This window comes from Pteropus medius, unplaced genomic scaffold (genome assembly GCF_902729225.1).
Source record: "Pteropus medius unplaced genomic scaffold, Ma_sr-lr_union100, whole genome shotgun sequence".
Classification (NCBI taxonomy): Eukaryota; Metazoa; Chordata; class Mammalia; order Chiroptera; family Pteropodidae; genus Pteropus; species Pteropus medius.
In genome coordinates, this window is record NW_024342471.1 from 23,996,956 (window position 1) to 24,013,096 (window position 16,141).

The 16,141-nt window shown below is 49.8% G+C and overlaps 1 protein-coding gene across 1 annotated transcript; it reads right to left on the reverse strand.

Annotated features, from left to right (window-relative positions):
• Positions 1-454: 454 nt before the first annotated feature.
• On the reverse strand, positions 455-15,449 carry CTCFL (CCCTC-binding factor like). Its single transcript, XM_039863733.1, has 10 exons — positions 14,883-15,449; positions 14,287-14,512; positions 13,055-13,225; positions 12,619-12,752; positions 10,187-10,307; positions 9,372-9,521; positions 8,805-8,965; positions 6,303-6,485; positions 1,905-2,028; positions 455-585 (listed from the first exon to the last, which is right to left on the reverse strand). The coding sequence occupies exons 1-10, from the start codon at positions 15,447-15,449 to the stop codon at positions 455-457; spliced, it is 1,968 nt and encodes a 655-aa protein (XP_039719667.1).
• Between the last annotated feature and the right edge of the window lie 692 nt (positions 15,450-16,141).

The following is a 16,141-nucleotide window of genomic DNA, read 5'->3' on the forward strand; positions in this document are numbered from 1 at the left end:
GAGGATATAAAATTAGTATGTTATGTCTAAAAATAATAATATTAGAAATAGCATGGGTGTGTACACTTCATCATAAAATTTCCCAGCTTTGACTGTTTGCTGAAGCGCTAAATAGTTAGTCTACACTACAATCAAAATAAATATTATCCAAATACTGTTGCCGATTCATTGTGGGCCACCTTGGCAGTATCAAGTGAATGAATTCATAGGGTTGAGGTTTTACCCTCCAATTCAAGATGTGGGCCTTTAATAAAATACCTGCAATGTTTTGTTTGTTTGTTTGTTTGTTTAAACAGCCACTCGAAACCTGGCAACGAGTTCTAGGCACTCTCTCAAGCTTTGGGGAAAACTGGGACCACGCGTCGTCAGGAACTTCATGGTTTCGAAGAAGATTCTGAACGTTTCTAACTCGCGTTGGGAACCGCGTGCGGGGAGGCCGGAAGCCGAAGCTCTCTCACTTGTCCAGCATGCTCAGGATCATCTCGCAGGTGGCACCGGCGCCCAGGTCGAGTGCCGCGGTGCCTTCCCCGCCAGTGACGGGAGGTGGCAGCGTCTCTCCCGGGGACTGCTCTTCCGCTGTGGCTTCTTGGGGGGAAAAAGCACAGGGTTGGCAAACTTAAAATAAAGCCAAGAAATTGTTGCAGACATATTCTGGAAACCATCACTTAATTTTTTAACTTGGCGGCAAACATTTTAGAAAGCCATCTTTCTGTGGATAGGATGGGACAAATATTCTGATCTCAGCTCTGCTCTGGGTCACGGCTTCTCAGCCTTAGCTCCAAAGACATTTGGGGCTGGATCATTCCCTGTTGTGGGTCTTTTTTAAAAAACAAAAACAAAAACAAAAACAAACTGCATTTAAGTGTCTGAGAAGGGGCCTTCAGGTACCTCTTTTACATAGATTTTTTTAAAAAAAATATAGTATCTGTCCCACTTAGAGCACAGGGTCCAGGTGGCCAGGGCTTGGGATTGGGGCTGGATTTCATCTGTTTGTCTTCTTCGACAGACGACTGTGCCCGTAGTGGGGTGAACCATAGCCCCGAAAAAGACACGGCCCGTCCTAACCCCCCAAACCTGTGCAGGTGGCCTTATTTGAAATAAGGGTCTCCGAAGATATACTTAAGGATCTCGAGATGAGATCATCTGGGTTTTCCAAGCAGACCCGAAATCCAATGACAAGTATCTTTAAAGAGACAGAAAAGGTAAAGACGCAGACACGGAAGAGAGGCCACGTGAAGATGGGGCAGAGACTGGGGTGATGCAACCACAAGCCGAGGGACGCCTGGGGCCACCAGAGGCAGGAAGAGGCAGGAAAGGCCCTCCCTGAGGCCCCCCGAGGGAGCGCAGCCCTGCTGACACCTAGATTGAGGACATCTGGCCTCCAGACTGAGAGAGAAGAAACTTCTGTTGTTCTAAGCCCCGCGGTTTGTGGTCGCGGGTCGCAGCAGCCCCAGGAACAAAGGCAGCATCCAGGGCTCCACCGGGCGCCAGGTGACTGACAGTCCACCAGCTCCGCTAAGGGGCGCCCCCGGGAGAGGAGAGCCGTGGGCACGTGCGTTTGTCACGTCGCCTCGCTAAAGTGTTCCCCCAGGAACCCGTGCAGTGGGGGATGTGGACGCCAGCTGGGGTGCCCCATCACCTTCCCGTTCCTGAGAGGTGGGAAGTGACCACGCCCACTTTGTCAATAACCAAACGAGGAGAAATGAAATTCAAAACCTGCCCAAAGCGGCAGGAAGCAGCAACAGAGCCAGGCCTGCGAGACTGGGACTTTCGGGGTGTGGGGGGAGGGCTGACCTTTAGAGTTTCTGGGTGTGTCCCCTGCAGAGTAAGACTCAGCACCCAGGAAAGTTTATAAGGAGAAAATCAATGTCAAAGGAAAACCCCATCCGTTTGAAAACAGGTACCGGCTCCCTTGAGTGCTTCTTTCGGGGTGGCCGGCTTCTTCCTCTTCATTCTTTCTCCTTTTGCTGAGCTGGCCGACTGTTCCTGCCCGGAGTCACACTTCTCTGAGTGTCTCTGCATATTATTCTGTTGGAGACAAGACACAGAACACACAATGGCGAGTCAGCATCTCCGAAGGAATGCCGTTTCGAAGGCACGGGCTGCGGAAAAGCGGGGGTAGCTCGTGCCTTTTACCACCTTGCACCAAAGAGATGACTTTTTAAAGGTGATCCTTTCTGTTGTTTGTAAGTCTGGCCAAAAGCTAGCTCATTTCAAATATTTCTTTATCGTCAATAAGACGACGAAAGCGTTCTAGGACGCTTCTGCTCCCCAAAGCGAGGCTTGATGTTAAGCTGACATCCAACCTATCCGTCGATTTTATGAAAATCAGTAACATACCACAGAGGTTTGGCTGCCCGCTAGCTCCTCTCACCGCCTGCCATGCGGTTATGGACACCGTGCACGATGTTTAGAATTAAAACGGAAGTCACAGATCTCCCAGTCCAGCCTATATATTTTTCTACATGAACACTGAGGAGGAGTTACAATAAGTGAGACTAACTTTCATGATTTGAAAAGTTCATGTGCAAAAATAAGACACTGGTGACATGCCATTAGAAAAGATGATTACATGCCCTGTCCCACTTGGTCTCCACTTGACCTCGGTATGGGGCTCGGCAGGCCTGTCCTGGCTTACGGCTGGCGGCGGGAAGGAGCCACATTTAAGTGGAGGGGACTGTGACGGCTTATTTAAGATTCTTTCATTTTATGCTTATCCGCAGGGGTTGGCCCCGGGGGTCAAGTCTGCCGACTGTTTTTGGAAAGCAGGTGTTTTGGAACAAGCCACGCTCCTTCACTCAAGAAGTGTTATCTACGGCTGCTTCTGGGCTGTGACCTCAGATTATGAGCAGCTGGGGCAGAGTGAATCTGGCCATTGACGGACAAAGTCTGCCAACTCCCGGTTTATATGATGATTATACAAACGCAGCTTCTAGGGGTCAAGGACATAAAAGCTATGGTTCCTTGTCCCAGAAGAGTAACTATTTATCTGCATACCCACGATCTCCTTACAGCCTCATGAAGTTCACAGTTAAGAACTTCTGATGTCAGTTTTGAATTACAAACAAAAAACACATCCAGCCTTGAAAAAGTGGAATAAATCGATAGGACATGTAGGCTCTTTAGGACTCAGAGGGCAAAGATTCATAACAAACATCTGTACCAGAGAGATGGTTCTCGAGACAGGAGGCCCCGACATTCTGAATGCACGGTGGGGGTCCTTCCTGGGGCGGAAGGGGGCCCGGCCTATGATAGTCACAGCAGTTTGTGAATAATTCACTTTAAAAAGTTAGATGGGATTCAAGTGTTCAGATATGCTTTTATTTCTTTTTAAAGACCTTAGTTTTTAGAGTAGTTTTAGATTCACGGCAAAATCGAGAGAGAGAGATACCCAAGCGCCCCTCACCCTACACCCGCACAGCCTCCGCCACGACCCAGAGTCACGGGTTTGCTGTAACCGACAAACCTACATTACACACCGTTATCGCCCAAAGCCAGCGTTCCCCTCGGGGCCCACTCTGTGTCACGTCCCGAGGGTTGGGACCAGCATATAATGACGCGTATCTATCATCATGGCCTCATAGAGTAGTTTCACTGCCTGGGAAATGCTCTGTGCTCCACCTCTTCATCCCTCCCCTCCCCACGCCCTGGCGACCAGCGATCTGCCTGCTTTCGCCTTTTCCAGATGCCTTGTGGTTGGACTCGTACAGTATCCAGCCTTTGCAGATCGGCTTCCTTCACTGAGTCACGCATGTTTAAGATTCTTCCACGTGTTTTCATGGCTTGACGGTTCGCTTCTTATTAGCACTGAATCCTGCTGCATTGTAGGATGGACCACAGTGTGTTCGTCCGTCTGCCTGCTGAAGGGCATCTCGGTTGCTTGGGTGTGCAGGTTTTGTGCAGACGTACGCTTCCGACTCCTCTGAGGGAATACCAAGAAGTACGATTGCCGGATTAAATGGTAAGACTATGTTTAGTTTTGTAAGAAACGGCCAAAGTGTCTTACGAAGCGGCTGTACGGTTTTGCGTTCTACCTCCTCGTCGACGCTCGGTGGTGTCAGTTTTTCGGATTCTAGCCATTCTAATAGGAGTGCGGTGATCATTCGCTGTTTTGATTTGCATTGGCCCTGATGACATATGATGCAGAGCATCCTTTCACGTGCCTTCCGCCACCTGCAAATCTTCTTTGGTGGGGCGTCTGTTAAAGTCTTTCGCCTATTTTTTAATTAAGTCGGTTGTTTTCTTATTGCTGAGTTTTAAGAGTTCTTCGCATGTTTCGGATGACCGTCCTTGATTACGTGTGACTTCTGCAAATAATTTCTGCCATCTGTGTCTTCTCTTCTCATTCTCTTGACCGCGTCTTTCGCAGAGAAGTCTTTAATTTTCCTGACGCGCGGCTTACCTGTCATTTCTTTGACGGACTGTGCCTCGGATGTTGCAGCTGGAGTCACCGCCACACCCAAAGTTGTCTAGGTTTTTCTCCTGTGTCATCTTCGAGCAGTTTTACACTTTCGTGTTTCACGTTTCAGTCTGGGGTCCACTTTCGATTCATTTTTGCGAGGGGTGCGAGGTCAGCATCTAGATTGATTTTATTTTTTTACATGGCCGTCCGGGTAGCCAGGCACCACATGCTGCAAAGCCATCTTCAGTCCATCGCGTTGCTGCTGCTCCTGTGCCAAAGGTCCGCTGACTCTGTTTGGGGGGCGCTGCTCACGCTGTGGCTGTGGTAACAACGCGGCTTCGAATCTCCCCGTAAACAAGTTTCTGTGTGGTCACACGTTTGCAATTCCTCCGGGTGTACGTCTAGGAGAAGGACCGCTGGGTCACGTGGTATGTTTAACGGTCTGGGAAACTGCCAGGCTGTCTTCCGATGTGGCCTCACCATTTTAAAACCCCACCAGCGATGTCCGGGTTGCCCAGTCTTTCCACATCTTTTATTATCTGGCTCCTTTAGTTTGGTCACCCCAAGGGCTGGTTCCAGGGGTAACGGGCCGTGATTTCGATTTACGTTTCCCTGGTGACTAAGAATGCCAGCATCTCTCGTGAGCTTATCAGCCATTCGTACATCTTCTTTGGAGAAATGTCTATACGGATCATTTGCCTGTTTTGAAATGGGTGTTTGTCCTTTTTATTACCTCATTATGAGTTCTTTATGTATTCTAGGGGTGAAGTCCAAGTATGCTTTTTGGCATTCACACTAAAGGGAAGATTCTTTACGATGTAACTCTTTACAATTTTAACTCAGTATGAATAATACTGTTTGGGGAGCATTGCTACTACTTGTATTTGAAATTTTGAACTAATAGCATTAACATTCCAGAATTATCTCGCTGTGCTACCCTAAAAAGCACAACTACCCTACCATTTTAAGAGAAAAGATAAAGTTTTCTCCCATAAAAACAGCTTCAGATAATTCCAAACATTTATAAAGTTAGAATCTAAGGATCTAGCTAATCATTTGTGGTGATTTTAAAAAGTCTACAAATCGTTTGACCCACTTCCTTGCCAAAGGGACTTCACGTCCTACCCCTCGAGTGTGGGCTGGACTCAGTGATTTGTTTCTAATGAACAGAAGTAATGTTGTCACTTCAAGCATGGCTTCCTCCTCGCACGCTTGAACTGCCCGATGCAAAGGCCCACGCGGTGAGAAACTGACGCCTCCTGCCAATAGCCACCGAGTGTGCCGTCTCAGAAGTGGCCCGTCCAGCCTGTCCAGCCTTCAGATGGCACAGCCCCAGCTGACATCCTGACGCAGCCTCCTAAGAGACAGTGGGCCAGACCCGCTCAACCCAGCCGCTCCCAAATTCCCCACTCACAAAACGTGTGAGATTATAAATGTTTGTTGTTTCAAGTTTCCAGGTAATTTGTCATGCAGCAATCGGTAACTAAAAACAACATGAAAAAGAATAAAATCGAGGAGTAAATGTTTTTCTTGGCAGAGGTCCCACAGCGCCACACGAAGAACATCTACAAAACATTCTGAAAACTGCATTCTCTCTGTGATCTAATTCCCAGGAACAATTTTAAAATGCTACGCTCCAATCAGGGGTTCTTCGTAAAGTTTTTCAGGGAGGCTGAGAAGTCCCTGAAACCACATCCAAGGTTTTGTGTGTAGGATCGTCTTTTTTCGCGACAGGGGAGACCACACGTTTCTAAGATTTTCGCGAGTTCTGTGACTCCAGAAAACCGGTCACCACTCCTCTGAAGCACGACAGATGCTGTCTTAAGTCCCACGGTGCGACACCCTGCCCGGGGGACAGGGGGCCTTCTCACGGGGCTTTGCGTAACTCGTGTAAGCTTACCCAGCGGGAGAAGCCCTTGGCGCACTTGGGGCACTCGTGAACGGTCGGGGTGAAGTTTGTCTCGTGGCATTTCTTGACGTGGACGTTGAGAAGCTGCTTCTGCCTGAAACATTTGCTGCAGACGTGGCAGATGAACGGCTTCTCTCCCGTGTGGGTTCGGGTGTGAGCCGTCATGTGACGCTCCTGGGCGAGACCGGGAAGAAAACAGACGGCTTAGCTATTGCCAGGGATTTTTATTTTTTTTTATTTTTTGGATGGGACATTTTTGATCATGTACCTTTTTTCCTCCCCTCCCTAAGGATGAGCACACTATTAAGAAAAATGTAAATTTTATTTCTTTTATTTAGAAGCCATGATTATTCAGAGGAGACACACGTGATTATTCAGACGTTATAAACGGCATGACTGTTAATAACCCGACAGTCTCTCCCAGGAACACCCTCTTCTCTGCACACCTGTCCCCTCATCGCCCCTCCGGGGGCATTACCTGGTCTCCCTGCTGGCGATCAAGGTCCACCCCGGGAGCCAGGCTCCTCCCAGGACCGAAGTGCTCAGAGCGCCCGGCGGTGCCCGGCCTCGGCTTCTGCCTCGGGCGCCCGGCCTGCTCTCTGCTGCACGAACACCTGAGCCTTCACTCTCCCCCACCCCGGCCTCCTCTCCAAGTCCTGTCCAGCTCCCTGGAGCCTCTCCTAGTTCATCCGAACAAACGTGAGCCTGCGGCTTAGAACATTCCATGGCTCAGCGTCTACTGAAAACACTCTTTCTTTATTCAAAGCACTTACTAGTTCCAGCTCACGCTCTGAACCACAGAAAGCACTGGCTCCCACCTCGGTCACCACCAAACATCACAGCAGCATAAGGCTTCAAGGCAGCAGTTCAATCCCGAACTTTTGCTCTTAGGACCTCTTATGCTTTTAAAAATTATCAACACTCGAAGGAGCTTTTGTTTATGGGGCGATAGCCATTAATATTGACCGTATTAGGCATCAAAATCGAGAAATTAAAAACAGGAAAAATATCGATTTGAAAATAACAAGAAACCAACTACATATTAACTTATTTCCGTAAACATATATTATCCTTTTATCAAAACAAAATCATTTCTATCTGGCCTCATAGATAAGGTCGCCAGTTAAAATATAAGCTGTACTCTTTGGAACGTACTTACATACAAAAGTATTTGTTTATCTGAAATTCATATTCAAGCGGTCATCCCGTACGTTTATTTCTAAGACTAGCAACCTAATGAAAAGAGGACAGCCCGATTCTGACCCCTGCTTCTGCTTTCGTCCTGCTGGGGTCTGTGGCTGTAGTCGAGATACGTGGAGAAAATCTACGCACAGATCCGTATTTGGAAAAGGGAGAAGAGTTCGAATAGCTTTCTCACAGAATGTGGACATTCTCTGGTATCACGCCAAAACTCAACCGACGGGTAATTTCTCGAAAGTTCGTCAAGACCTGGAACCTGAATCGATACCAATGATCTTTTTGTGCTCAATTACACGAAAATCTGTTCATCTATCTTACACTCTGAGTGGATCACCCAAGCACGATTTCGTAAAATAATGGACCGGTCATTTGGAAGCTATCGTTGTGCCGCGCTACGGACGGCTTCTGACACATGTCAATGCACCATATAAAAAACTGCTTTCTTAAAGTCACTGCAATCTCATCGGAAAAGTCTTTAAGTACCAAAAAGCGATCAAGCTCATGGTGGTGGATTTCCAAAATTCTCATTTCCTCTCGAAAGCTGAAATTGTATCCTTGGCCATATGTTTTCCTTGACGTGATGGGTTTGCTTTATCTACTTTCAAGAGAAGGGTATTGGGTGTTTCTAGATATCTAAAAACCGAATAAGCAGAGTTGGTCGCTTTTCTCCCAAGTGAAAATGGTGGTTCATGGAAAAATGGCCCGTCGAGTGGGCACCTCAAACACCGCTCCGGGCGCCACCCTCCAGATGCCTCCTGTCTCGGAAGAGAGCGGAGCTGCTTTGTACCAGCTTCCCAGCTCGTCACACAGACTATGGAACATGCGGGCGCTGAGGGGACCCCGAATAAAGCTGATAACTTTTACTGCTTCGTCGAGGACGTCCTCAAGTCCAACGGCCCTTTATTTGTGCTGCCAGTGCACGGAGGTGGGGAGGACAGGGGTGACCAGTCCCGCTGGGTGTCACCGCCTTGATTCCCGTTAAGCCACCGCCATCGCTTCTGCGACATCAGTGCCAACGTCGGCATAGCGAGAAGGGCAAGCGACGTGTCGGCATTGATTCGTTAGTTAATGACAGTGGTTTTGACGTCACGACCCTGCTTGGTGTCGAGGACCTCTAGGGTCCATGAACCATACTTGAAGGCCTGCGGCTTTAACCTACTGGTCACTCTGAATAGTCTCTTTGCTCAAAGCATGCTGTTTCTTTTCAAAGAGGTAGAAAAATCCCCCGGCGGCCATCCCTTCCCCCACATGCCACTGCCTCCCTCTGCCTCCCCGCGCCGACTGGAACAATACCTGCTTGCAGGCATAGCTGCAGTGCTCACACCGGAACTTTTTCTCGTTTTTATGAGTTTTCTGGTGCTGGATGAGGGCGTAGCGTTCATGGAAGACGGTAGAACAGAAGCGGCACGTCACCCCTGTTGCTCTGTAAGTGTGCAGGTTGCGCAAATGGACACCTAAAATGGTCGCGGAGCGTTATACGTACGTGTATGGGAAGAGTGTTGCCTTCTGCTAGGCTGACCTCCTCTGCCCTCCGGACTGGGGTTCCCATATCAGCACTCCTAGCATTCGGGGCTGGCCGATCCCTTCCTGCTGGGCCTTCCTGTGCATGCAGGACGGTGAGCATCCTCCCTGGCCCGTCCCCACTAGATGCCAGTAGCATCCTACTTCCTGAGTGGCGACAGCCAAGATGCTATGAAGCTGCACTTGTGCCATCCAGCCACCAGATGGCAGCACAGGACCCCCGGAAGAAACCTCTTCCAGGCTGCCTGCCCGGAATCGGGCCGGCTTAGGGCCCAGGGCACCGCAGCCTTCCCTGCACAAGGAAGTTCCCGGACACCCCCGCCCCCCCCACACACTCACGCAAGTCGCTCTTCCTTGCGATGACCGTGGCACAATGCGGACACTGGTACTTGGGGACGTTCTCGCTGTGCTTCTGCAGGATGTGTATTTTCATGGTGCCGCTCTGGGTGAAGCGTGCGTGGCAGACGTGGCACTCGTAAGGCTTCTCACCTGTGGCATGGGAACAGAGGTGGCCCTCTGCAGGGTGGCTTTGCCCCGCAGGCCTCGGCCTTCACTAAAGGGCGCCCGGGGCCGAAAGCCCGTCCTTTGTTCCCTGAGCCCCGTCTTCTCACATGTTTGCCCCCAATTAGTAGAAAAACCTTCCATCGAGCCCAGACAGCGTTCCATCCAGTACCGCTGCGTGGACAGCGGCCCGATGGGTGACTCTCCTAACATCTGGTGGCTACTCCTCCTTACAACAGATTACCGAGTCCCCACCCTCGGTCTGAAGAGCCGAGAAGTACACGTAAACACACTCTCTACACAACTATCAGGCAACCGCACTATGAGACCAGCACACTCCGTCGTGCGTGGCGCCTTCACGTCGGAGGGAGAATTAAGGAGTCGACTTTTAAATCCTGAAACGCCGATGGAAGCCAATACGCGATGGCGTCTCCCCCATCACAGTGGGGTGACAGCCCGGCGTCCATGGGGGCCCCCCGGACGCGGAACGAACACGAGGGTCCAGGATCAGAGCCCCCATGCTAGGAAGGCACGAGGCAGTCGTTCCCACTCGGCAACGTCAAGTCTGCCTCCGAGGAGCCATTTTCGCAAGGTCGCTTTTGAAAACGAGGCCGCACTCTACGGCCTCGGCCTGCGGCACCTGGAGCTGTTACCTGAGTGCGTCCTCATGTGCCGCTTCAGTTTGTAGGTGTCCTTGCTGGCGTAGCTGCAGAGCCGGCACTGAAAGGGACGCTCGCCCGTGTGTGACCGAATGTGGCGCTTCAGCTTACTGGCCTAGCAAACGGAGGGCAGGTTAGGGTCGCAAGAGACACCTGGACTTACCCGCACAGCAAAGAGATGCTTAAACTAGTCCGATTTTCACGTGAGAACGTATCTCGCACATCGAACAACACGAAAAAGCCGTTTCTTTTCGTTTTCTGTCGCGGACGGTGTTTTTCGCGTGGTGTGAGCGCGTTAAGATCCTTCGAGAATATTCAGCAGCCGTTTCAAGACACTCTCATATTCAACTTCCCTTTACGCAGAGAAAATTGAAATCTAGCTGCTCAGTGCCACGCTTGACTTTATTTTCATTTCTAAGGCGACTTACTCTCAATAGCGGCGAAGTTCAGGCCATGCCGCAGAAGCAGCGGCCAGAACGTTTTGAGGTTTTTGCATAAATAAAGTGAGAACCTTAAAACAGTAGCTATTTACTGGACCGACACCCGACCGAGGCATTTCTCAGTTCCAAGTTCTCTAGCCCTAAGTGACACACGGCGGAGGAAGGCCTTTTTTGCTATGAAAGATAGGTTCCAGGTGTTTCCAGTTTCTTTATAATAAGTTAACTTTTAACTAGAAGAACAGAAACTCTAATTTAATTACGTATCCCAGGCAATTAGTTTAAAGGGAAACAATTTTTTTTTTTTTTTTTTTTGCCCGGCTGTTTTGTTACATTCCAGAACTTACTGTCCTCATTCTGTGTTCACGTCCTTCAGGCCCTTATCTACCTCTAGCAGAAATGAAAGCAATCAACTATGCTCCGGCGACAGATGCTACAGAGCCTCCAGCAGCCCCGCCTGTGGTCTCAGGAAGGTGACACTCAGTGTCTTCCCCGGTATGTGACAAGCACACAGAAGCCAGAAGAACATCCGAGAACAGAAGAAGACAGAGAATGGAGATCGAGATCCAAATCGAAAACTTTAGATTTTTAGAAGTGGCTGTCTTCAAGTATGTCAGAAAGCAAAACAAAAAGAATCTTTAAAATTGTAGCATGGGGGGGTTGACAAGTGGTGTGACTCACAAGGGAACCTTCTTCTCTGGACGGCTTTGCAAGGGAGGATGAGGGCCGGGTGGGGGGCAGGGGCTCCGAAGCTCTCACAAGCCAGGGTTATCTGCACCATGTTTCTTTCCTTGCATTCCTGCTGCTGCGTGTCTACAGAAATGATGTTGGGGTGCAGGGCAGTTAGGCTGCCCTCCCCCCGCAAAGCAGACCAGCACGGCGAGACTTGGGAACTGCAATAAAAGGACTTGGTGGCAGTAGCCGCTGGCCCGTACGCCGAGGCCCGTGCACGGGCTGCGTGCAGAGGCTGACCCCGGAGGGCTGGGCGGACCTCGCCCAGTTTGCGCTGAGAACCGGTAGGACGCTGGGCTGAAGGTCCTCAGATGGCTTTGTTCATTGAAGCCTTCGTTTTGTGTGTTTTCAAACTAAAGTCACAACCTTTAACTCAGATGAGAAATCATTTTCAAAAATAGGAATAGCAGAAAAAAAATAATAATTCTTGGAATCGAATTCTGAGCCGGTCCGTGAAACTTTCTCATTTATGGGACGTGATTGCATCATTGCTATATTTAAACTTCAGTCATGTGCCTTTTAACTTCATTCCATTTCAGTGTATTATTCTTTCCAACTGGGCTCAAAATCAGGCCCCAGCAAGTGTCCTGATATGGCAGCAGAGTCCTCAAAACTTAGTTGTAGGAAACCGTCAGCGAACACCAACTGTAGTGTTAGTGACATGTCGTGACAGTCACACAGCCACTCACCCTGCTAGAAGGTATAAAAAAACCCATCCGGGTGAAATGACCAGACACATAACTGAAGTCTGAAAAAGGTCGTTTCTCTGCAGTAAGAGTGGAAATGGCTGTGTTTAAATCTTCGAGCAAGTTGCTTTGTCTCTGACCAAAGGCCCTTGAAGTAAGCTCAAAAATTTCAGCAAAAATTCAGATTTTGGAGCTGTGTTCTACACTAGAGCAAATACAGTTTGATTCTGTGGAACTCAGTACCACATAAAATGCTAGGTAGAACTTTGAACTTAATTTAAGAATTATTTCTCAAGTTCCACATGTAGTTTTTTTATCTGTAATTTCTACACCTTTATATATCGCTTTCCCTAGCTGGTAATCAGGGGGGAAAAAAAAAAGGAATCCAATTTTCTATCTTCAATTTGAAAAACAGAATGGGGACTATTTCCCGCATGGATTATGTGTGAATAATATCTTTAATAAACCCTTTTTTGTAAGAGGTTCTACAGTTAGGCTTATTTAACATAACTTTTTTACAGCAACTGCTTAATAAGACGCCAGGAAGCTTTACGTGTGAGAGTGAACTTACTTCGACGCTAGCATACTTGCACATGGAACACTTAAACGGTTTCTCGTGAGTGTGTTTGTAACGCCTGTGTCGGACCAGTTCTCCACTGGTGACAAACGCCATGTCGCAGTCACCACACTTGTAGGGCCTGGTTCCTGTAAAAAGCACAGAACGTGTCCTTTTAAGATTTAACCACACGTTTTCCGGGGAATTTGTAACGTGTAAATTACGCGCGGTCTCGAAACGCTTTAAAAATGAAGAAGTGGCTCTTAAAACCATCAAACTTCCCCCCTCCCACCCCAGAGAGAGATGACAAGACCCGCTGTGGCGTTCAATGTTTTTAACGGAAATCGAAGAAAATGAGACAAATCCGACGTCTACGACCATAACGTCGAAAGAGCCGGATTCACGCTCTCGAAGCCCCGACGCCCAGCTCGCGGCGTCCTCGTGGCGTCACCTGTGTGGGTGTTGACGTGGTTCCGCAGGAGCGTCACAGTGCGGAAGGCCTTCAGGCACAGGTGACACATGTGGGGCTTCTCGCTGGTGTGCGTTTTCACGTGACGATTTAAACTCGAAATCCTGGAAGAGGCGAACGCGCAGAAATCACACTGGAAGGTTCGTTTTCCTCCTGCAGGAACGAGGCACAGAGTTCACACAGTCGTAAACATCGTTCTTTAGAGGTTTAAAATCCATTTGGGGGGTGATGGAGGTATTCTAGGATTAGGTAGTGGGGGATATATTTAAAAAAATAAAACATAAAAATGAACTAGGAATCGGGAATTTGGGGCATCCCATCTCTTGTTTTAAATAGATAGAGAAACTACTTTATAGCAACGACCTACTGTAGCCGGAGGCAATAACCCTAAGCGAATGACTCTGACCACGTGTAGGAAGGAAAGGGGGTGGCAGTGTGACTTTCCAAACTGAGTCACTTCCTGGCCCTCGTCACAGGTTGCTGGAGGAGGAAACAGAGCCAAGCGGTCGCCAGATAGGACTTTCTAAAAATGAGCTAGAAATTGAGATTTTGGAGATGAACTCTTTCGATTGAAAACCTAAATTTTTTTCAAAAGCCAAGCAAATAATTTCGAGGGTCAAATTCATCTTCAGAGCTGCCAAGATTTGACCTGTTTTAACATGGCTTCCAGTGTCCTTCCTACTCCAGCCTGACCTCCCTCTTTGACCACCCACCTATGTGGCTCCCCCAACACTGTGGGACTGTCCACTGTCATTACGAAGCTGTACCCGCAGGCCACTTCCTGCTTCCTGGAGCCGTGATCCCCACTCTTAATGGCTTCTGAGCCCTATTTTCTGATCTCACTTAGACTCGCCCTTCCGCAGAACGCGTCTCTGCTGACCTTCCGGACGCCGATGCTCCTGGCCCTGTGTAGCGTTTGCTCTTGTCCCCATCCCTGCCCCCCCACCCCCAACGGGGCTGCAAGCCGGAAGCAGGTCAGGACCTTCTATTTACGTTTACAGCGCTTTGCAGGAGTGTTTTCGCTAGGCCTTTAAAACATTCGTGTGCAAAACACAGCTCTCTTTTGGACTTGACTTACAACCCAGAACATTAATTTAAAATTTCCCCCATTTCCTGATATTTGGAAAGCAATTAGAAGTCAACCGCTGAAAACATCAACGACGGTCCCCTTGCCGGTTCGTGCCGGCTCTGTCACCCAGAACGGGCTGGCCTACCCTGGGTCTCTTTTCCGTTTTCCGCAGGGCGGTTTTCTTCAGCACGTGGCTGACTGGATGCAAGTTGATCTTCGGGTTCTGCGATGTTTAAGTTTGAGATCGTCAGGACAATTTCATTTCTTCCTTCGTCTCCGGGCCTGGCTTCCAGAAAGAAGATTTGCTTTTGTGTGTTTTCCTCGACTCCTCCTCCTGCCGGTGGCTGGGCCTCCTCCTGACCTGTCTCAAACTGATAAACAAAAATAAGCATTCAAGCACATTACAAGACGATTCAACTCTTTGCCTTGATGAAACCGAAAAATACGTAAAGGGAAATAAAATCAGAGTAGCACAGATCAGCCATTGCAATGAAACGCTTAAGCCGTAATTATTAAGCCATCGAGGGTTTTGGTGAAAAATACTATTTAAAAAACAAAACAAAACAAAACAAAACACAATGCACCTCGTAGTATTCTAATTAGTGTAACTTTTAAACTCTTAAAGAAGAACGCAAGGTCCCCCAGGGTTTTCCTGGGAATTATTTTGTCTGTGTTTAATTTTAAACTGCCCGTATAGACACAATACTGCATAAGGGGTCCGTTTTTTAAAACTCTCTGTACCTTTATCAGCCTGGTGCTTTCATCCGGGCTCGCCAGCAATGCACTGTCTCCACTGGCCACGGCCACGGCCACGTTCTCCTCCAGAACCTGAAACTGCATCATTTCCATCTCCTGCAGCGAGTACAGCTCCTCCGGTATATCGATGGCCACGTACGGGTGCAGGCTCTGCTGGGACCCGTCTTCCACCCACAGCAGCGACTCCAGCCCTCCGCCCGGCGGCACCAGCACCTGCAGCCCCCCTTCCTGGAGCTGCGGCGTCAGCCAGCCCATGTCCTGCAGCTCCCCGTCCTCCGACATGAGGCTCACGGCTTGCAGGGTCAGGATCTGCTTGTCGCTCTCCTCCGCGGTGGCCAGCACCAGAGCTGCCTCTCCCTCGGGGACCTGGGTCTGGAGAGCCCCCTGGGGGAGCTCGGCCTCCGCCTCCCCAGGGCTCGAGGGCCCCTTCTCTCTGCACACCCCATGCTCTCCCTCCACCCTTTCCTCCTCCGGGGCTTTTCCCGGCATCAGCTCCAGTTCTTTGATTTTGGTGAACTGCTCCAAAGGGTCGCAGGCCTCGGTCCCTGCCATTCTGGCTTGGCCTGTTTGGGAAAGAAGCAAGCAGTCTTGGTGGGGCACAGTGGGGTGTGGGTCCCGTAGGTTTTGGGGCTGATCAAGGCCTGAGGAGGTTCTGGCTTCAGGAGGCTTTAGGTCTCATAGTGGTCAGGGCCAAGTTGACTCAGCCTAGGCCTAGGAGGGGCTGAGCCTAAGCAGGATTTAGGCTAAAGCAGGTGGTTGTTCAGAAGATTCTAGAACCAACAGATTTGGGCCCGAGTGGGCTTTCTGCAAATGCACATTGTAGGCCTTGAAAGCCTGGGCATGAGCAGGCTTTCAGCAAATGCACGTCCTAGGTCTAGCTAGGTGAGACCTGTGCAAGCTGTCCACCACCGTGTGCACCGTTTGAGCCATGCAGGCTTTGCCTGGCTCACGAAGACTTGGCCCGCAGGCCTCAAGCCGGGCACATGCACGCACCCTTCAGGCTTGGGGCGCCCCCTACTCCCAGCCCCTCCCTGGCCCGGCCCCTCCCGCCCGCCCACTGCAGGGCAGCTCGCGCTCTGCGGAGTCCAGGCCCGCGGGCCGCCCCTCACCTGGGAGGCGTGGCCTTGGTGCCGGCCCGCCCAGTCCGGGTGGGCTCGGTCTCTAGCCGCGTGCAGCAGGCCACTGCCCGCTGGCGGCCGCCAGGGCACGAAGATCAAGAATGGCTGTGCGCAGGCGAGGTGGAA

Bases quoted from the DNA above. Each gene is read 5' to 3' on its own strand.
- CTCFL (XM_039863733.1), bottom strand. From the start codon at position 15,449: ATGGCAGGGACCGAGGCCTGCGACCCTTTGGAGCAGTTCACCAAAATC. The intron at 12,753-13,054 runs GTGACGCCACGA...TGCTTTTTACAG, and splicing joins CCACGTCAACACCCACACAG to GAACCAGGCCCTACAAGTGT. The intron at 6,486-8,804 runs GTATTGTTCCAG...GGTCTCGCCCAG, and splicing joins GCAGCTATGCCTGCAAGCAG to GAGCGTCACATGACGGCTCA.